General features: G+C 33.9%; 1 protein-coding gene across 1 annotated transcript in view; it reads left to right on the top strand.

Moving 5' to 3' along the window:
• Positions 1 to 23,714, top strand: part of STPG2 (sperm tail PG-rich repeat containing 2) — a 628,041-nt gene that overhangs the window by 8,749 nt on the left and 595,578 nt on the right. The window contains exons 3-5 of the mRNA XM_024126581.2: positions 7,092 to 7,256; positions 18,399 to 18,511; positions 21,947 to 22,058. Of these exons, the coding sequence (XP_023982349.2) occupies positions 7,092 to 7,256; positions 18,399 to 18,511; positions 21,947 to 22,058 (390 nt within the window). The remainder of the gene's footprint in view (positions 1 to 7,091; positions 7,257 to 18,398; positions 18,512 to 21,946; positions 22,059 to 23,714) is intronic.

Raw genomic sequence — 23,714 nt, 5'->3', positions numbered from 1 at the left:
TGGGCCAGGGGTTCCTGTGTTTAGAAGCTCCTTTAAAATCACAAAATATAGGGGAGGTTTGATTGTCCCAAGGGTGGCAAATATGCTGTTATGAGCAGATAACAGAAGGGATGCTGGACAGATAAAAACAATAGATTTCCATTATTTTTCACCCCTTGACTGCCTAGTTCTCTCTCATGCACACAACATACACACACTTCTTCCCATATGTATAATTTTAAAAGTGCAATTATTTTATGTATAATTTTCCTTCCCAGAAGGAGCCAAATTAGTATCTAGCTACTGCATTCAAAGATGGTATTACAGTGTCACTGCTAAATGAATCCTGGATCTCTAGATTTAGGCTATTTCTTGTTCTTGAACATTCCTGTGTCATTATTCTGAAACTTATAGATTCGATGGTAAATATAACATGAGCTATTATAAAGAACTGGTTAGGATTGTGGAGCTAGACTGGAGCTAGCTCTAGACTACCTAGATTCAAAATCCATCTCTGCTACTTACTAGCTGTGAGTTTTAATCTTAACCACTTAATCTCTTTGGGTCTTAGTTTCCTCATCTATTAAGTAGGGGTAATAACTTGGTAGGCTTTTTCTAAGGATTGAATATATTAGTAAGCATTTAGAATAGTGCCTTATAGTTGGCATTCAATAAATTTTAACCATTGTAGTGTTGCCATTTTATAATAGAAAGGGGAAAAAAATAGAGGGAAAATGAAAGAAAGTGATGTACGAAGCAAGGAAATACAGGTGGGGACCTGTTCTGTTTCTGTAACTGATCACAAGGCTACGGGTAGCTTAAGATTTTTCCATTCCTCATTCCATGTTCCCCATGTCTTCAACAAGAACTTTATCCACTAGAGTTCTAAGCTTAGTGGGATCACCAGACTCTTCAGATCTAAGGCGTCTGAGCTCTTGGTTCTTAGGCTTGCTTTTTAACCTTTAAATAAACTTGCTCTTAGCATTTTCACTGGCTTACTTAGGAGGCTCTGCAGGGTGTCCCTATGTTCCATCCTACCACACTCCTCTTGGCTCTCATTAGTCCTGTTTTTCTGTCCGGGTCAGGGTTAATCACCCCAGCCAGTACACAAACCTTATTTCGTTTTCTGCTTGGTAGCATAAAGAACCTGAAATGGCCAGTTGGTGGTTTCATCTTCCAATTCAGGGAAACATGTCTTGCTTCTCCCTGGCATCTTAAAAACTTCCAGAAAACTAGAGCCTAAAGCACAAAAAGCAAAACAGTAAATAGTAGGACGTTAGACTTAATCGTTAGAAGTGTCACTCCTGCCTACACTCCATGGCTTACAGACCAGACCAGCATATTATGGGTATATGGGCTCGCTAGTTCTACCAGTATTTCCCTCATTAAGCCTGATCTGTAACTCCGGTATTCCAAGAGGGAAATGTGATAAAATACATAATAGGTAGATTTCAAACTTGTTAAATGTGACAGGTATCAGGATGTTGGAGTGTTATTTTATATGAATACTGATTTTAGTTCCACCTGTAAAATAATATAAAGTGCAATTTAGATCAAATTTTATTTTATTCCAAATTGGGATTTCCATTTCCATTTCTTGGATTTCAAGAATAAGAAATTAGGAAGTGTGCTTTTTTGTGTAATAGATGATCTAAGAAAAAGAGTTCTGGTATTCTCTACTTTTCCTCTTAAAATTATAAACAAATGCCAGGAGAAGATTGATTTCCTTTGTTTAAAAAAATGATATTACTTATTTACATAGTTGCTGTTGATTTTTTTTTTTTGTAGTTTTAGGCTAAATTCTTGCAGAACTTTTAGAAGTTCAAGAAGTGTGAATTTATCATACTATTTGAAAAATAAAGGGCATTTCATTTTAAATAGCTGAATTAGGAAACATTTGTAGTGTGACATAGGTTACATATTCTGTAAATAATTAATAGATAATAATTAAAGGGATAATCTTACTGGAAATTAATGCATGTATTTAACAACTTATCTTTATACTTTTCTTTTGGAAGCATAGGTTGACATGTTGCTTTCTATCAGAAGTTAGTTAGTAAATATTATTTGGAGACTTCACATGAAATTTTAAAAAACCAAAAATGTGGGTTGTATTTGTGAGGGCCCTCCTCCACTGCTAAATACAGAATACTTGAAGCTTTTATAAAAGCAGAATATTTGTGAGTTGAAATTCTTTTCCCCTATTTGGTCTCCTCTATTTCTCTCTTCCTCTTATGGTTATTTCACTTTGGCTATGGTTGTGGCCATTATTCTAAAGTTGGGGTAGGGGGTATAAGTTTTGCCTTTATAGCTCTTGCCCAGTTATAGGCAAAACAATTTCCTTTGTTTCCTTTAGCATATCTGAAGCATGTTAATTTTTTTCAAAAGGAAAAGAAAAATAGAAAGGAGCATAAAGGAAATTTGCTTAGTAGAAAAGAACATAAAGGAAATTAAGAAAAAAGAAGGAGAAGACTCAAATTTACAAAGTGCAAGCTTCTGATCCTTTGATAATTAACTTATTAAGTCACGTAATTTGTTTTGTTCATATCCTGTTTCCTAGGATGATTCCCACTCCAGAAGTTCAGTATAAACGTCACTTATGTTTTCTGGTTGTCTTCTAGTGTCAGACCTGTTTCTGCATGGCAGATACCGTTTTGTTCCTTGTTACGTGAGAATGGTTCTAGATGTGGGGATGTCTTCCCTGGGTCCAGATAAATAGTTTATTTCTTATTTCTCACCAGCTAGGCCTAGGAATAGATGTCCAGATTAGGTTTGATTTTTGATTGGAGAGATACACCTCATTAGAGCTGAATGATAGTCTATCATATGTGATACAGTGCATGGCCTCACACTTCAGGTGAGACTCTGCTTCCTGTAGAGCTAAGAGATTGCTGACAGTATAAAAATTCATCAAATAGCCATTGCATATAGACAAAGCACAGTTCTCAAGAAGTACTAAGACCATTGTCTCACAGGTTTTTATATAAAATGTATAATTAGTAATATAACTTTGGGTCATTTATCTGACATGAAAGTTCCTTTTGTAACCATTTGTAAAATTAGTAGAATTGGTAATTATGAATAATCTGAAAAAAATCCTGGTTAATTTGTACACAGTTAAAAAAAATCAGATTGATTTTACTATCCTCTGTTGAAGTATTCAGTATAAATTCAAATTGCAGTTTGAAATGTCAGATCGTAGAGACTATAGTAGTGGCTTGCAAAGAATGAAAATTTGGGGAGATCTTTTCTTTTCACATGATTTTATTATTTAATCTAACTGTTAATTTTTTTACAAAATCATTAAAGTCTACTATTATAGATCCAAACTCTTTAAACATAAGAATTGTGATCTTATTAAAACAGTAATCAAGTAGCGAATTGACTATCTAATTTGACTCATTTTTTAAAAAAGAAGACCTCTTTTGTGTATTTCTTAAAAGCTGAATAAAGCTGAATAAGATGCAAACTCAGGATAGGCTCAGTTAATAGTGAAGGTGAACAACTGACATGTACACGTCATGTGAAAAGGTCTGTTGGTAAATCAATAACAAAAAAAACTTATCTGATCAATCAAATGCCAACAACTGTTGGGTTGACCAAAAAGTTTGTGTTTTTCCATAACAGCATACACAATCCCGAATGAACTTTTTGGCCAACCCAGTGTTAATATGAATCATCTTTGAAATGATTGAACTGTGACTGTTTAGTGAAACTAGTATGATGGAATTTTATTTGAATTAACTGGCTATTAGCCAGTTGATAAATTTATGATCCTAGAGAATCCAGATATATGACGTGGAGAGCCATGGACAATTCCTCCCAGGACTCTTCTCTGCAATAAACAATGTTTAAAACTAATCTGAGCATAAAACCAAGCTGTTGCCAATAAAACTGCATAAACATCTCTGGAAATGACCAAGATGTTATTTATGAAAATAATTAATCCTAAACAAGCGTGGAAGGTTTGCTTTTCCCCTCCAGTATGAGCATTTTTAGCTCATTTCTGAGGTATCAATTCTCCAGGGGCCTGTAAACATAAACATACACTCTTTATTCTTGCTCCACAGCTTTGGAGATTGCTTTGTGTTTGATTCCTGTTTTAAAACTGAGTGTTGCATTCTCTTAGAGTGTTCAAAGTAAAGTAAATTTTAGTTTGAGTTCAGCATTAAAACTGACAGCTCTAATTGTCATCCTTTCTTATTACCCTCTGTCATTAGACAGTTGTCTTCAGTCAAGAGCCTTAACTTTCTCAGGCTGAGTTTTAAAACTATTAATATTCATATTAATATGTAATATTTATCAAATAGGTATTAATTTTAAAGTGTTTCTTTTAATTATTTCATTTTTTCTCTCCAATTTAGTATAATATAAAAGGAGGCCAAAGTCTACAAAACCGGGAGAAACGTTTTAAGAAGTTTATTTCAGATGGTCCAGGGCCAGCAAGCTATGATCAGTCTTATCCTGGAACGTTAGCTATGAACAGAAAAATACTAGAGGCTAAAGAGCTTCTTCAGTCAGTACGTGCTATTTTGAATTATGCTTCTAAGGCCTTTTTTAAAATTTAAAATAGAGTAGAAATGGTTTACTGTTTTATGTGATTAGTACATTAAAAAAACTTACCATAAAAATTAGCAGGTTTATTAGTGTCCATATTGTAGTTTATAATTAAATGAATATTTGATGTTTATAAACTTTAGTTTTTAACCATATTAATATTTGACTTCCCTTCTGCTTTTGATAAACCTATAATATAATCTCTTCTAATGTCTGTGGTGAACAGAAAGTAAGGGAGATTTAAAAAACTGCCTGAGTGGTTTACCTCTCTATATAGAGGAAACTCCTGTGTAAGTACTGTTAATAATACAGTGAAATTTGAAACATGACTCCTGAAATAAATAAGCTCAAAATTTAGATGCGCGAGATATATAGATCATTACTAATGCAAGGTGAAATGTGACAGGTGCTAAGTGAATGATCATGTGATTAAATGCCATAGGAATTTAAAGGAAGAAGTTGTATTTCATAACAGGTTATGGAAAAACCCGAACGAACTTTTCGGCCAACCCAATGTCATGAGAGAGGCTAATTTGTAGAGGATTTATAGAGGAGGTTGGCTTTGAAGAATAGGGTTGGAATATGCATTCTAGGCATGGAGGACTACATGAGTGCAGATAGAGAAGTGGGATCTTATGGAGGACAATGAGAAGATTATTTTGACTGGAGTGAAGAATTTGTATAGGAAATTAGCAGGTGATATGTTTGGAAAGGTACATTGGTGTTATATAAAGAATAATCTTTACACCAAAAGCCTACCCCTTTGAAATAATTAATAAAATCGAGCAGATTTTGGTCATAGTTTATTTAGTGTAGTTCCCTCTCCTCTTTCCATAACAACTTCACATAGCTCATATTAGTTAAATTTTAATCAGTTCTTTGTTTGTTTAGGAGGATATATTTTGGGGCTAAGTACTCAGTTGAATAATATCAGTGTAATGACAATAAGGTTAAGGTTTATAAGTATACCTAAATATCAGCTCTTTCATGTGTGTGGACAAAGTAAATGTTCATTTACTCATGAAAGTGTTTATCAGACATTTTTTGAGTTACTATGTGAACCAGACATAATGCTAGGCACTGATAATACTTAGAAGACAAATCACTGCTTTCTGGGATCTGTAACTTTAACAGGGAAGTAATGAATGGAATTCAGCACAAAACAGTTGATGAAATGCTATTTTAATAAACATTTAGTAAAAATTTTTACTAATAACCCAAAGTAGATAGTTTTTGGAGGGAATTAGGGATATCACAAACTGGATCTTGAAGAAGCATTCACTAAGGCTGGGGCTACATTTTGGAAAGTCTTGACATCATGCAAATAATTTTTGAAAGTAGTGAATGGAGGGGAAGCCATTCAATACTTTCCTGTTTTAATTTGGTAACCAGTCTCATAAGTATCACTGAAACTACTTAATAGTTGTCTCTAATGATAAAAAAAGTGAAATTCTGCCAGCGATAGTATGCTTATGACACAATTATATATTGGACATGTGTGCAGTCAAGTCTAGCATTTATTTATTTAAAATCTACAGAGGATCAATATATTTTTTTTGATAGAATTTGCAGACTCTATTTTTATTTTTTAATGAATATATGAGCTTCCCTTCATCTTTTTCCTTGTTATCTATTTTAAATATATCTATTATAAATATATTCTTAATAAGTAATTTTTCATATTACTAAATCATTTAAATGCCAGTATTTTATTTGATATATTTTATACTGGTATTTCTAATATATGTTACTCCTTTCTGTTTTTACTTAAATTATAAAATGTTTTCCATTAAAGGAAATTTTGAGAAAAGGATAAGCACCTTAAAACTTCTGACTCTAACATTGATAATTCTGTTAATTTTTGTATAGCTCTTTTCAGTATCAAATCGTATATGTATATAATTTTATACACTTACATATAATTTTACATAACTTACATAGCTATAGTAATAAATTCTATTTTATATTTTAAATTTCCATTTAGCATCATATCAGACATTTTCCTTACTACATGGTCTGCAAAATTAGGATATTTATACAGGGCACCGGTAACATGAAGGTAGGTCAGGAGCTGGAAAGGAATGAAGCCAGAAAATGTTACAGAAAATATAAAGTTTGTTTTTACCTGGCAGATACTATGATAGCATAGCACAAGTAACCACTTTGAACTGCTGATTGTCGATGTGACTGTAGGAATGAATGCCTGTTTTTGGAATCACTAATGCTTGCTATACTAAGCAAGATAAATAACTGAGCCAGGTGAGAGATTCCTTATCTCTAAAAGTGGCTTTAACAGTAGTTTAGTTTATATTATGGTTTATGTTACTATTTAATAGTAGTTTGGTTAAATCTTGGTTTATATTATGAGGTAAGACTTGAATTCACTCTTTTAAATTACTTTTACAGACAAACAGTTTTGATTTATATTATAAAACTCATAAAGTCAATATTTAATAGTTGTCTTTTAGTAAATTTTAATATATATTTGTTTATTCATTCCTTTTCTTGCCTTTGAGTAAATAATATAATTTTTTTTTTTTTTTTTTTTTTTACAGAAAATGTCAAGGGCACTTACAGTTTCCAGAAGTGTTGATGTTCCTTCAATTCCTTCTTGTGGATGGTCATATGGTTATCATATTAATGAGGATGGCAGTATCACAAAACATCTTCCACCTGCTATTGACAGTACACTAGGTCCAGCATACTATAAACCTCAATTTGTAAGTATGATACATTTCACATTGACAGTTGGAAGACTGTTTATGATTATGCATGTTCTAGTTAATGTAATACTAACTGCAGTAACAAATAGACCCCCAGATCTCCGTGGCTTAATGCAACAGAAATTCTTTTTTTCCTCATTCATATGGACATTTCTTGTTGATAAGAGATGTTCCTCCATGTAGAGATTCAGGGACACAGGCTTATTCCATTCATGTTACTGTCATCTCCAAAGGCCTTGGTGTCATCTGTATCTAGCTGGCAGAAGGGGAAAGAGGACAGAGAACTGGTAGTGGGGGTTTTTTGTAGGCTAGGCCTGGGAGTTAAATTTCAGGCACATGGACATACTTAACTGCCAAGGAGCCTGGGAAATACAGTCTAACTGTATCCAGGAAAAAGAGGAAATAGTTTAACTTACTAAAAGTCTCTGCTACAGTGTATAAGCATCTGCAATACATAGATATTCTTTTCTTTAATTTGAAAGGGGAAAAAAAGCTTTTCATTTATAAAAGAATTTGAATCTGATAGTTTGAGCATTATTTGTTTCATAAATGATTGTTAAAAAAAGATAAGGAGCTTCTCTCTGATTAAAATATCAAACATAATATAGCAAATCCATCTCATCCAGGTTTTAAATTTCAAACCTGGCCAGAGTTGAGCAAAAATTTCATTCAGCCAGTTGAAATGTATAATTTATCCATGAATGTAGATATGTCTGGTTTTACTTAGTTACAAGACTGAAGTACATAGTGCTTTGAACCTGTTATATTTTTATACTTTTATGAGATCTGGAAGAAGTAAACCTAGTGAGGAAAATTCAAAAATTTTGGGTAGACTTAAGGAGAGGCTGAAGAGACATCTTGGTCAAAGAAAAGGTATTTTCAGGATTTGGCTTGACTTTTACTCCCATTACTCTCTATTGTTTGAACATGTCTCCATCTTTGGGCTTAGGCTTAAGCACCTTATGAAACCATTTGGTTTTTGGCAATAGGTATACTGGGGTATTTTGGAGTCTTAGATACTTTGAATTGTTAAGTTTTTATTCCTAAAATACTTTTAGTATAATTTATATAATTGCACATAGACTTGAACAAACATAAAAACAGATAACCATGTGCCCACCATCTCATATAACACATATTAAAATTTTATTACACTCGAATTAGCTATATTTTAAAATAAATATATTATTACAATTATTACTCTACCCAATTTCCCTCCCTCCATTCTTTTCCCTTTGCCAAAGTAAACAGTAAATTTTTACTCCATACAAATAACAATATGTATTGTTGTATGATTTAAAACATTTAAGTAAATGTTATCATCTGGCATGCAGGTTGCTTGCTATTTCACTTAATGTTATATTATCTAGATTTAGCTATATCAATGTACTAGATCTAATCCATTCATTGTTTCCAATTAGTTTCTTTTTTAAAAAAATAATTTTAAATTTTGAAATAATTTCAGATTGATAGAAAAGTTACAAGAATAATACAAATAATTCCCATATACCTTTCACTTAGATCCTGCAGTTAACACTTTATCACATTTGCTTTATCATTTCCCCTCTATATTTATATTCTTATTTTATTTAAGCAATTTCAGAGTACATTTAAGACATGATGCCCCTTTACTCCTAAATACTTTTAATGTAAAATTTTTAAGAACAAGAATTCTCTTTTATAACCACAATGTAATTATCAAAATCAGAAAAATTTCATTCATATAATCCTATTATCTAATCTGTAGATATTTAAAAAATATTGCTAATTATCTCAATGACATTCTTTAAAAAAATGAGTTTTGGTCGAGAGTCCCATCTGATATTACAAGTTGCATTTAGTTGTCGTGTCTCTTTAGAGTCCTTTCATTGGGAACAGTTCTTCAGTCTTTCTTTGTCTTTTGTAACCTTGACTTTTTGAAGAGTACAGGCTGTTTATTTTGTAGAATATGTCTCAGTTTTGGATTTGTGTATATTTTATCATGATTAGGATGAGCTTATATATTTTAGCAGGAATGCTACATAAGTGAAGCATCCTTCTCAGTGTATCACATAAAAAGGCACAGGATGTTTACTTATCCCGTAGTTGGTGATGTTAACTTGAGGGGGTGTCTTTCGGTTTTATCTACTGTAAAGTTACTATTTTTAAAAATTTATAAATATTTTGGAGAGGTTACTTTAAGAATGAGTAGATATCCTATTCCTTATCAAACTCTCACCTATTAGTTTAACATCCATTGATGATGCCTGAATCAATTTTACTGTGATGTTTATCAAATGGTGGTTTTCTAATGTCGTATTTTCTTTAACATTTTTTTTGTTGGCACTTTACTTACTATAAAGAACAGCTTTATATTCTTTTCCATATATGTATTTATATCAGTATGGGTTCATGAATTCCTGTTTTACTGAAAAGGTTGTAATTCACCACTCTCACTATTTATTTTGAGGATAAAATTATCTAATATTTGACCCTTGGGAGCCCTTTCAGTCTGCTTGTTGTGTCTTTTTGACATATCTCCATCATTCTTTGAGCATTTCTTTATTTTATAGCACATTAAAATGTTGCAGGCTCATCTTATTTTTTCCGCTGCCACAGCCATTGGAATCAGTCATTTCCTCAAGGAGCTCTACTTTCATTTAGTGGAGAATGATATTTCAAAACAAGATCAGTATACTAGGTACATTTGGGGTATCATTCCTTCTAGGGCATCTCAATGGACAAAGTTAGAAATCTATACTTTTTCTTATCTATTAAAAACTTTGAGCTTATATTGATATCTCTAATTCCAGTTCAGTGCCACATGTTTATTCTTGTATTTCCTTTTCTATGTTTGATCTCCCTTCTCCCACAGTGAGAAACCTGGTTCCCACTATCCTCAGTATATTTACTTATTTGCTTAATCTTGTAAAACACTGAACGTAGTTTCAGAATTGCTAAACCATTACTTCAAAAACCAGACTTGAGAAGGTACAAAGCTCTTACCTCTATGTGACCTTCAGGAAGTGAAAACTAAGACAGACTTGTAAACTGCCTACTTGAGTGTTGAAGGTGTGTCTCAACACATGCACAGTGCACCTCTGCAAAGGTTGGAGACCTACTCGTTCAAAGCATTAAGAAAACCTCTGTCCAACGATCACCTGACCAGTCAGCTAGCCAGACTGAGACTTTAGTGGACACACATGACAGAGAATACAGAATTTAGAGAATTAGTCCAGAAATCACTAAACAAAAAAACCCACAATAAACCTTTGGGGCAGGAGGGAGATTCTGATTTTCAGAGTTGCCACATTATATTATCTAAGATGTCTGGTTTTCAACAAAAAATTATGAGACATGCAAAAACAACAACAACAACAGAAATATGGCTCATACATAGGAAAAGAAGCAATCATTAGAAACTGTTCTTGAGGAAGCCAGGATGTTGGACTTATTAGACAAAGTCTTTAGATCAACTATTTTAAATATACTCAAGTAAAGAAAGGAAGGTATGTCTAAATAATTAAAGGGAAATATAAAAACAATGTTTCACCAAACAGGCAGTATCAATAAAGATAGAAATTATAAAAAACAGCCACGTAGAAATTCTGGAGTTGAGAAGTACAATCATGGAAATGAAAAATTCGCTGGAGGGATTCACTAGTGGATTTGAACTGGCAAAAGAAAGAATTAGCGGGCTTCCCTGGTGGCGCAGTGGTTGAGAATCTGCCTGCTGATGCAGGGGACACGGGTTCATGCCCCGGTCCGGGAAGATCCCACATGCCGCGGAGTGGCTGGGCCTATGAGCCATGGTTACTGAGCCTGTGCGTCTGGAGCCTGTGCTCCGCAACGGGAGAGGCCACAACAGTGAGAGGCCCGCGTACCACAAAAAAAAAAGAAAGAATTAGCAAACTTGAAGATGAGTCGATTGATATGCAACCTGATGAACAGGAAGAAAAAAGTATGAAGAAAAATAAACATAACATCCGAGACTTGGGGGACACCATCAAGCATACCAACGTATGCATAATGAGGGTCAAAGAAGGAGAGAAGAGAAAGGGGGTAGAGAGAATAGTTGAAGAAATAATAACTTGAAAACATCCCAAATTTGATGAAAAACAATCTACACATACAAGAAGCTCATTGAATTGCAAGTAGGATAAATTCAGAGAGATGCACACCTAGATATATCACAATCAAACTGTTGAACGCCAAGGACATTGAGAAATCTTGAAAGCAGCAAGAAAAGTGACAAGAAATCCCCAAGAAGATTAACAGCTGACTTATCAGAAACCATGGAGGCTGGAAGGCAGTGAGGTGATATATTCAAAGTACTGAAATAAAAAAGACTGCTAATTGAGAATTCTGTAATCAGCAACACTATTTGAAAATGAAGACAAATTAAGACATTCCCAGATAAACAGAAACTGATAGATTTTGTCTGTAGTACACCCTCTAAAAGAAATACTAGAGTTCCTCAGGATGAAATGAAAGTTCATTGGACAATAACTCACATTCTGTTTAAAGAATTAAAGTACAAAGGTAAAGGTAGATAGACAAGCTGGTATTTTACTTTTAGTTTGTAACTCCTCTTTTTACATTTCTATTGATTATAGAACACACTAGAGATGATACATTTTATCTTCAAATACAGGTATTTTAAGACCTGATAGACTGCTCCATACTATAAAACTTATGAATAACCAACTTACCTCTGATAAAATGGAGAGTAAAGATATTGTAAGTTACAGATACGTCTCCTGTTCACACCCTTAGAATTCCCATTTCTTTCTGGCATTTCTTTCTGGCTATAGGGTCTTTTATCCCAGGAGTATTTTGCTCTCTCTGTCGATGCCATGCCTGGTTTTCCAGGCCTTGACTATCCTATCATCCTGTTAATAATATAAAAATAATTAGTTTTCATCTACAGACAGCTCCAGTATCTTAGATATTTGAGTAAGATATGCTCAGAAGAACAATGGAGATAACTCTGTAAAAATTACATTGAAATTAATGGAAGTCCTATGGTCTAATATCAGTATATTCTGTCCAAGGTAAAGGACAATTATGAAAGGTAGTGTAATGGAAATGGACTGCTTGTGTTTATTTCTTGGCTTCACTACTTAATACTTATTTGTCTTTGGCCAAGTTACTTAAGCTCTTTGTGCTAAGTTTTCTTATCTAAAATATCCTGGGAAAAACTTTGGTTTAATATATTGGAATTAGTATTTCTTTTTCACAGTAGTCATTGATCCTTGGTCTCAGCTTAAACAGTTCTCTGTTACTCTTAACTTAAATCTCAAAATGTTATTCTTGCTTTAAAATTATATTTTTTGTATATGCTATTTCTTTGTTTCAGAGCAATGTATCATCCATTAAAAGGCCAGAATAATGCCTCCAAGCTTCCCTAGATGTGCAAAACTTTTTTCATGTGTGACTAAACATTACTTTAACATATAAAATTTGATTTCTTTCTGGCTACATTATTATTCATAGAAGAGAGAAATAACAATAAGAAAATTTATTCTACAATTTTAATAGATCCAATTTGATGACCTATTTTAGTAATTACTGATTCGATCCAACTTGTATTTATTAGAATAAAAATCTAGATCAAATTTAAGAAAACATGTTTGTAAAAACATAGATTGACATATAAATTAAAGACATAGTGGTTAATATTCAAGAAGATTCAACAAAGCTTAATTTGAATTGAATTGTGATATTTTCTGAAATCTCCCTCTTGAATTTGAGAGAAAAACTAGAGGTAGGGTAGCAAAGGTCAGTAGCTGAAGGCTTAATTTTTTTAATAGGCTTTTCCCCTGTTTTCCCCCGTTTTTTCCTGCAGGGGAAAAGAAAACACAGGTGCCTCACAGACTATTATGAAATTGATACTGTAGTAATGTTAATTCAAGTATTATCCAAATTTCTGGTAATTCTATGTATCTCTTTAGCTGCTTTTTGAGATAATACTATATGTGGGCTCAGTTTCCAGATGTTAACATTAACAGAAAATTGAGAAAATAATCCACCAGATAGGTAATTATTGTGATTATTCCCTGAACTGTTGAAATAATATCGGCTGAAGGTATCTTATATAGCTTAAATATAGAAGCAACTCTGAAATTACAAGTTGTATAAGACTCTAGCCAACAAATGGTAATTTTTAGCTATATTTAATCTGTAAAGAGAAATTCTCTATATAAATTATTTTGTATAACATTTTGAATTAGAAAATTTAGCTTCTCTCTCTTTCTTTTTCAAAAGAAGAGCCCAGGTAACCATTAGAAGTCTGCTTTTCAGAGGTGGATTTCACAAGCAAAGTTTGCGGTTGGAATTAGGACACTGACATATTTGCTAATGATAACATGCTGGGAACTACCCGTGTGCTGCCACACTGGAATGCAGTCCATTAGTGTTTTGAACTGCCGCACTTTGGGACTTTTAATTCTTCACAAATTCTATTTCCACACTTAATTATGGAAAAGACATGAGAAGAAAGTTGCATAGCCACTTCTTCATCGATTTCACTGTCAGTGAAAGTGGCAGTTAGCAATTCTTCAAGTTATATTACATCATTCGCTTAAAATAATGCACCTCCATGCTGAGTTTGCTTCAATTAAGTCATATTTTATTTGCTAATGATTTTCCAAGCTTGACGATGACCTTGAAGATGGTATTGTCAACCCTTCTTGTTTGTTTTTAATATCACATCCTTTTAATTTATTTTTATTTTTTGAATTTTACACAGCAGCTTCTTATTAGTTATCTATTTTATACATATTGGTGTATACATGTCAATCCCAATCTCCCAATTCATCCCAGCACCACCACCCCAGCTGCCCGCACTTTCCCCGCTTGGTGTCCGTACGTTTGTTCTCTACATCTGTTGTCAACACTTCTTGACATAAGGAGAGTGTGATTTAGAGTTGAGTACATCAATTTGTTCTTTATTTTCTATCTGTATTTTTAAAAGGCTTTTAAATTAAATTTCCAATTGAACATTTACCTGAGAACTGTAGAGGTTAGTGAGTTAAGTAGTTCACATGGTTTAAATGAAATGAATTTCAGTGTATACACAGGAAAAGGATTTTGCTGGTGTCTTGAATGGTGTGTGTTTATGTATGTGTGTGTGCATAGTCTTGCCTTCTGCTGGATTACCTTAAGAATTGTTAAACAGTTGACCTGCAAAATCACAATAATTAACCTGAGGAAAGCTTCTTAGACATAATTCTACTTGGACGTAATTTCTCCTGAAATGCTGTGTAGAAGAATTACTATAAAACTGTAACTTATACTTTTTAGGGTATAAAAATATAATGTTAAAGATGATTTGTCAGAATGCTCTGTTTTATCTTTTTTTTGCGGTACTTGGGCCTCTCACTGCTGCGGCCCCTCCCGCCGCGGAGCACAGGCCCCGGGCGCGCAGGCTCAGCGGCCATGGCTCACGGGCCCAGCCGCTCCGCGGCACGTGGGATCCTCCCGGACCGGGCCACGAACCCATGTTTCCCGCATTGGCAGGCGGACTCTCAACCACTGCTTCACCAGGGAAGCCCAGAATGCTCTGTTTTAAAATACTGATTTTATTTTTACAAATCTATAGGCTATAGTAAATCAATATATTAGATATGCTCCTGCCTGAAATATAGAAAATATCTGGCATATCTAACATGGCCATATTTATTATATAAGAAGAGAGTTCTACATTTATTTTACTACTTACTATGCCTAAAATCTTCACAATTATGAAACTTTGTTTCATTTCTAAGTAAAAATAAAGTACGAGTGAAAAAATTTTCTCCCATCAAAACTGTGTATGTACTTTTAAAATCCATGCCTCTATTAAGTAATTTCATTTGAAAGATGGTCTAGAACACTTATCTTAGCAAAAGAGTGTTGCATGGCTCATCATTCTTTCCTTTCCTGAAGCTCTGTGGGGTGCAGCCGTCTTCAGAGTTGCCATTGACCCAAAGGAGTGGGCTGCTTTTCAACTACTCTAGCGGATGCCATTGTTTCTTCCAGGACTCCTCTACTACCATCTGCTGCTCTGCTGGACATGTCAATCTGTGCTATTTTTCTGTGCTGTTCTGCTAGTTGTTATGGTGTTTGTCTCTGCACCCCCAGACCCAAAGCCTTTGGATGATCTGACTGCCTTATTTCCTTTTGTGTTACACTCAGAAGTGCTAAAGCAGTGTATACCCTATGCGTTAGAGAGATTGGTAGGATAGCCCTTTCAATTTTTATTCATAGCTCTGTTCCTCCTTGGACTGACAGGGGTCTGGGCTTGGGCATCATGTATCAACTAGACAACCTATTTATAACAGTAACAACAATAATAATAATATCAGTGTCTTACTTTGCTTTGGTGCTTTATAGTGTTATAGCTTCATAGTGTGTTAAAGCTGATTAGTGAAGAGGGGAAATACCTCTCTGCTCTTTGTATTGTAGTTCATTAGAAGGAATCTGCATATCAATAAGCTAAGCACATTAAGACCACTTACAGTGCTGGAAATATTCCTGGTGGGAATAAGGATTAATGCTTTTTATTTATGTAACAAGTTTTCTCAGGCTTTATTGGATTGTGGGTACTACAGAGAGTCACAATTACTTAGTAACTCAAATATATGTATGTTGTCTCCTGTTGATGCGGTAGACCTCCAGCCTTCTGCAAAGTTCCCCTTCACAGGGGCTTCTAGAAGGGCTGTCTCAACTATGCTTCTGAATAAGTCTTTGCACTGAGACAGCTTCTGTTGCCTCAGGCAGTTCAGTCTCTTGCCAGATGGTGCTGTCTGCTGGGCATTGCCACCCATATACTCCATCAGAGCGAAAGCTGCATGATGAGCTGAGGTGAAGATGGGGGGGATAATGCTCTTCTCTCTTTGTTTTATACTCTATTAGGTAGAATGCTCTAAAAGTAGCATTGATTTTTACCAGTGTTTTAATGAAATGTCTTAGATTTTTATCACAACCCTTTTGTACTCTACAGAATACAGGCATAAACCCAGTGGGGGATTGTCTGTTAGAAGGCAAATTCAGTCAACAGAAAATACTCAGTAGTTAGCATTGCCACTCTTTTGACAGTAAGATTTTCTAACTGGGTGTGGGTTACCATGATTAGCTGCTTCCCATAGGAATAGTTTTTGCGTTCACCTTCTGGTTGATTTGCTCTATTCACTAGACGTTCCAAAATACGTCTGAATCTTATTTGGACATAGCTAGTAACTCCCTGTTTCTGTGCCCTCAGCTCCAACATCCTCCATCACCCAAGCAAGGAACAAACAAGGAGATTTACTAAAATTGAAACAGGAGAAACCTTTAGAAAAACTGTAATTCAGTTTCTCTTTGAGATTGCCATCTATGATAAAAGAATCAACAAAGGTCCCATTTCACTTCATGCAAACGTCAAAGTTCTGTCAGAGATTGTGTTGGCCCCTGTTTAATTCTTTAAGGTCAGGTGGTGTAAAAGGGAAAGTTTAGTTTTATTGTGTTTGTATTTTATAATATTTGAGGGCTAGTTGTTAGTGTTAAGTTCTAGGAAGTAAAAGATATTTTCACATAGTAGGGAATTTTAGTGCTGTACCAGCTTATTTTTGGATTTTGTTGTGCCATCCCAAAGCTTTCTAGAGTGGTGCCTCTCTAACTAGGAAGTCTGTCCTTGTTAGGAGACAGTGGCAGTGCTTCCAATTTATTTCCAACCATCCATGGCAAGAATGGAGTGGGTTTTAGCATTCTTTCATCACTTCGTGTAATAGCATTGGTGCAAATAAATCTGTAAGGTTATTAGTAGTTTTGAGAATTGCTCCCTACTCACTACCCATGAGTCCATCCTTACCTCTAGTTTCTGTCTTTCTGGGGATGTTAATAGGGTTCAGCTGAGGTTCTTTTCACATGCAGTGAGGTCTTTTTCTGGTTCTAGTCTCTGCTGTGCTATATTTTCCAGAAATTCCTTGAAGTGGAATGTGAATGATACCTTCTCTTAGTTTTTAGTACTAATAATTTACATCTATTTTATACGCTTCTTCAGAGATTCTGGTGGGAGGAGGGGCAGATGTGGGTTTGATTCACCAATCTGAACTGGAATTATGCTTTCTAATCATTTAATTGCTATTTATTTCATTAATATTGTTTATAATGGTAATTGAGAGAGATTGGTTCCACTATTCAAGAATAGTAATAGTCACCTAGAACAACTGACATACTGTTTTATGCGGTTAAACTATCAGCTTATGTTACTGGGATTTTATTCTATATATATATATATTAATTGGTTAATAATCCATGCCTATTTTTAATCTATATTTTTACAAATATGAATTAAAAGTAAGTGAAATAGACTAGAGTTACCTTTTACTATCAGTTAAAAAAGTAAGATTTTATAAATTTCTTAAATTATTGCTCAATTTAGAATGTATTAGGTCAACACAGGAATTCCTATGAGATGATACTGTTCTTGTTTCATACTTTATTCTTTTATTAGTTTCTAATGAAAGCAGGTGTTTTAACTTCTCTAAAGTGAACTCTTTAGTGAGTCATGCTTATTGTATGACTGTGAAGGAAGATGATTGCTGATTTCTCTTGTCACAGATGACTTCTTTGGCATTAAAGTACTGATCCTGACCTCAGACATTAACTATGAAATGATTTGGGGGTAGTGTTTAATTTTTGTTATATATTTGTTACTCTATCAAAACTTTACATGAATATCTTCTGCACTTACCAGGTAATTGGAAGTTATCTAGTATCTGTTGGTAATGTTTAAATTTTAATTTCTTAAAATTAATTTCTATTTAATTAAGTCATTTTTGTTAGGCTTTCCCATTCCCTAAATCATGCAATTCTGCCCTTCCTCCCCTTTTTAAATGATGAGGAGCTAATTTTCATTCCCCTTAAGATTTTAGATTGTTGAGTGTACTGCCAAGAGCAAAGTTGTTCATATTGGTTGAGGATATGCTAAACTAGAGGCCATTCTCTGGGAATCCTGGTTGAGTCAGGAGTGGGATGGGGCACGGAGTGATACTCTTGAGATGTATCAAGGAAGAGTCTAGCATTTACCAGTGGAAACTCCTTGACTAAGGCTACCCTCGCTTTAGACTTAAGTTAAACATTGTTTCATGATTTATTTAAATTGTCTCTCATCTTCACTTTTTTTTTTTTTGTGAGGATTTTTCCAATGTATCTTTGAAATACAAGGGGATACATTTTGGCAACTCTTTGGGAAGACTAGAGTTACCTATAAAGTCAGGGCCTGGTCCTGGACAGTATGATATAACGCAGTAAGTAAAAAAGTAGTATATCTTTACTGTAGTTTTTGACTATAAATATTCTAATAATTTAGACTAGGTTATGCTGTTATGAAAGGAAAAACCAGTATGAAAAACTTCAAGAAATATGATATTTTAGAGTAACCTATATGAAAACTATTGCATTTCTGTCTGCCAGATCCTGTGCTACCTGTTTTACATGTATTAATTCATTTATCTTCACAAGTCGCTGTGTAGTTACTATTGTTATGCCTATTTTATCAGTGAAAAATGAAAGGGTCAGAGAGAATAAATAATGTATTTAATATTATGTAGCTATTAAGTGGCAGAGCTTGACATTGACTGAGGCCTTTTCAGTTATACAGCACATGTATCTAAGTACTAAAATATACTGTCTTTAATTACAAGATAGAGAAAAGATCAAAGAAAATATAAAAGAAGGTGACCCAGGATTCTGCATCTTGTTCCCGGCTCTGATGTCCATTCTTTTGACTACATGATGGATTTAGAAGGCATTCTCAGTATAAGTCAGAGCCATAACTTTAGGTTGAAGGTAATATTTATGAAGTCTAACTAGGAAATACATTTCTTGTAAAATAATTCTTTCTGTCTTTATTTTCTCCTACTCTTACAGTAAGGTCTTAGACATGAGTCCATGGAAGGCAAAACTGAGTAATGGATATCATGTTGTTCTCAGAATCTATTGCTGCTTTTCATGATTTAATTTTTAACAGGTTCCAGTTTATCTGCCTGATCCTTTCTCTCTTATAGAATGAGTTTTCTAGCAGGAAGTCCCACAGTGATTACCTATCCAATTAATTTGCTGGACAGACTCAGACGCATCTGTATACTAGCAGTGGACGTAGCTTAGGCTCTTACTTAAACTCCCCTACTACTATTCATTCATTGAACAAACATTGTTTGAATTCTTGCTATGTCTTAGTACTAAACTTAGTAACTAAGAATAAAAAGAATAAAACATGGGGGGCTTCCCTGGTGGTGCAGTGGTTGAGAATCTGCCTGCTAATGCAGGGGACACGGGTTGGAGCCCTGGTCTGGGAGGATCCCACATGCCGCGGAGCAACTAGGCCTGAGAGCCACAACTACTGAGCCTGCACGTCTGGAGCCTGTGCTCCACAACGAGAGAGGCCGCGAAAGTGAGAGGCCCGCGCGCTGCGATGAAGAGTGGCCCCCGCTTGCCACAACTAGAGAAAGCCCTCGCACAGAAACGAAGACCCAACACAGCAAAAATAAATAAATAAATTAATAAACTCCTACCCCCAACATCTAAAAAAAAAAAAGAAAAGAATAAAACATGGCCCTTGTTTTTGGGAATTTATACCCTATTCTATTGTCCTTTTCATTTTTTCACTCTCCTAATTTGGGAGATATGCCATGTATTTTAATTTTTTTAGTGGTTACACTAGAAGTTTAACATGTATATACAGCTTAATGGGATCAAAATTTAATCTTTGTCATTCCAAATAAAACAAAGTCTGTCAAATGCCCTAACTCTACTCATCCCCTTGACATAATACTTTTGTTAGTATTTTACTCTTATCTTTTTCTTCTTCCAGTTTGGCTGGTTTGCTTTCCTATCTGCCTGCATCTCAGTTTTATTGAGGTTTAATTAACATTAAGCAAAATTAACCCTTCTTAGGGTATGTGGTTCTGTGATGATTGTTTTCCATCCATTCCACTACACGTCTAACTAAGTACCTCAGGCATGACCAGCACTCTGTCTAATTCTACTGCTCTGTTTTTGCTTGGTAGTTTTTTCCTGACAGTCTTTTTTACTTCTCCAGCCCTGTCCCGCTCCCATTCTCCTCCTATTTTTTTTTTTTTAAATAAGTGTCTTCCTGACTTTATTTTTTATTTTTTTGGTCACACCACATGGCTTGCGGGATCTTAGTTCCCCCACCAGGGATTGAACCCGGACCCACGCCAGTGAAAGCATGGAGTCCTAACCACTGGACCCACCAGGGAATTCCTTCTCCTTTTTTTTAAATGTTACTTTCTGTTTGATCTTTGTTATTTCCCTGTTTCTTCTTTTCTTCTGTTTGTATTTTCACTTTTGCTAGTAGGAATGTATGCATATAGATTGCATTCCTAACTGCATCAGATATTTCACCATTTCCGTAATTTGCTCTTTGGTTTTGCTGCCTTCACTATCTTTTATTTGGACTTGTCTTGGTTCCTTCTGGTAGTTGATATTTTCTACCTTTTTTTTTCTTTCTACTTTTTGCTTATTGATTGAGTCATAATTATTGTGGATTTGATATGGTATAAAAATGGAAATACTTGGCTATTTCGAATGGAAAGATGAGCTCATAGCTTTCTTTTTGGGAAAACACAGACCTGAATGATATGTGACCTTTTGATATCCCAAATATAAATTTTTTATCCATAAAACTATTTGAAGTTTTGAAAATAAGTTCATTTGTTGAATTTTGTGCAAAAAAATCAATGAAATCAGCATTTGACAGTGAACTGAGATGTTATATGCATGTTTAAATCATAGTAATGTCTAAACAAACAAAAAAATGGCAATTATGTAACTTAAACATTTGTTTTAATGTTTTTATATTATCTTTTTAAAAATCTTCTTATGTTCAGTATAGTTCACTGGAAGTATTTAATATGACTTTTTCTTTCAAATTCTTTTTAAGAATTTGAAAAAAAAACCTATTTAAATATAATTCCTAATAATAGCTAACAGTTATTTTATATTTACTATGGGTTTTGTATGGCAGTAAATACTTCACATCTATTATCCACTTTAATCATTACAACCTTGAGAATTGGTTAATACTATTTCCAGTCACAGATGAAGAATCAAATCTGAAGTTTAGAGAGGGTGAGTGATTTGTGTAAGGTCACATAGCTAGTAGGTAGCAATGTTAGGATTCATATCAGGCTGTCTGACTCCAGAGCTTGGGCTGTTACTGCTTACTTGGTTTATTATTCTTACTTGTGTAAATTTCAATGAATATAAGCTTCCCTTTCATTTTCAAAGATCTTTCTTTATGCCCTTTTCCTGATTGTTTTATGATATAAATAGCATTGACTATTTTCCCCTTATTTTAGTTAATAGTTGAAATACCAAGTGATTTGAAATTTTAAAGACCTTTTATGGTGAATAAACTACATGGGAAACTTTTTTTGGTAGCTTTTAATTTAAATTCATGACATAAATCCCACATTTTGTTTTGTTTTTGGAATCATTATTAGAATAGGTATATTTTAATGCTCTGAATTGGAAAACGCAGATCTAACCAATGTAAATGAATAGATCTGACAGAGTTTAGGATATATTGACCTAACACACCCAGATATCTTATTGAATACTTTTTAAGCAGGAAATGTTGGTGTAAAAATATTCTCTTAACTTATGTAGACATTTATATATTTGAAATTGAGAATAGTTTTTTTCTGAATTTTCTAAAGGAAAAAGTCACTACATTATGAAAATATTAACATCAAGAAAGATCAACAGCAAAATCATTGCTCAAATCTCCCACGACTTTATGAAGTAATAATATTGCAGGAGGAAAAAAAGGTAAGTTGAAAAGTAACTATTTCATCTACTTCCTAGATTTTAAGGTCATTGAATCTTATTATCACACAGAGTACTCTTCTACTGTTCCTCGTAGGTAGTTGTCACTCAGTGAATTTTGTGGAAGGAAATGAGGAACTGTGTTTAAAATTTCCTTCAAGTTGATCGCTATCTCTGCTTGAACACCTCTTGTGATAAAGAACTCAATACCCCTGAGGTTTCTTGTTTCAGTAGTGGACTACTCTGTTTCTTACAATTTCCTTCTTAAACTGACCTAAATTTACCTGCTTGTTGTCTATTTATTCTCCCTTTTCCTATGACTTCTCTTAAATCTCCCTTTAAATCTTTTCTAGTAAGGATAAATGTTCTAAATATCTTCGACTATTCTCAGTATTTAGCTTCAGGATAACTTATTTTCCTTTGATGTTATCTAGGGATCTTCGTTAGTTTTGAATCTTTCTCTCCTTAAAATATGATTTTGAGAACTAAATAATATTCTTGGTGAAGTCTGGTAAGTACATAGTAAGATTTTTATCTTCATTGTTCTAGGTAGTGTATATTTATTAATATAAAAATCTAAATGACATTAAATATTTTTTGTAGGTATGTTTCAGTTTAATTATTTGGAACTTGTAGGCACAAAAACCTTGGATTTCTTTTCCTCTAGTATATTTAAACTTAAAAACGTGAAGATTATAGGATAAACATTTCAAAATGTATCATTTAGAGTAAGGATAAATGACTCTCAGTTGAGAAATCAGTGAGTATTTCAGTAAGAATTTTCTCGCTCTTCCCCTGAATATTAATCAGCAAGGAAAAATATTGCTTATAGAACTATTAGAAAAAGATACAATAACAGAATAATATAATGCAATTGTTTTCATAGAATAACAATTATAAATCTCAAACAAGATAAAAAGTGTTAATTTAGAATCATGAGAGATACTGGTTTATGGATTTCTTGTAATGTGTTTGTCTGGTTTTAGTATTAAGGTAATGCTGGCCTCATAAAATGAGTCAGGAAGTATTCCCTCTGCTTATATCTTCTGGAAGAGATTGTAGAGATTGGTGTAATTTTTTCCTTAAATGTGTGGTAGAATTCACCAGTGAATCCATCTGGGTCTGGTGCTTTTTGTTTTAGAAGGTTATGAATTATTGACTTGATATCTTTAATAGGCATAGGCCTATTCAGATCATCTATTTCTTCTCATGAGAATTTGAGAGATTGAGTCTTTTAAGGAATTGGTCCTTTTCATCTAGGTTATCAAATTTATGGGCATAGAATTGTTCATAGTATTCCTTTATTCTTTTAATGTGTATGGGAACTGTAGTGATGTCCCCTTCTTCATTTCTGATATCAGTAATTGGTATCCTCTCTGTCAGTTTGCCTGGCTAGAGGTTTATAAATTTTTTTTTTAATTTTTGAATTTTATTTATTTTTTTATACAGCATGTTCTTATTAGTTATCCATTTTCCACATATTAGTGTGTACATGTCAATCCCAATCTCCCAATTCATCCCACCCCCCCCCCGCCGCTTTCCCCCCTTGGTGTCCATACGTTTGTTGTCTACATCTGTGTCTCAACTTCTGCCCTGCAAACCAGTTCATCTGTACCATTTTTCTAGGTTCCACATATATGCATTAATATACGATATTTG

Source organism: Physeter macrocephalus, chromosome 7 (genome assembly GCF_002837175.3).
Source record: "Physeter macrocephalus isolate SW-GA chromosome 7, ASM283717v5, whole genome shotgun sequence".
NCBI lineage: Eukaryota > Metazoa > Chordata > Mammalia > Artiodactyla > Physeteridae > Physeter > Physeter macrocephalus.
This window is presented reverse-complemented; position numbering and strand designations above follow the sequence as displayed.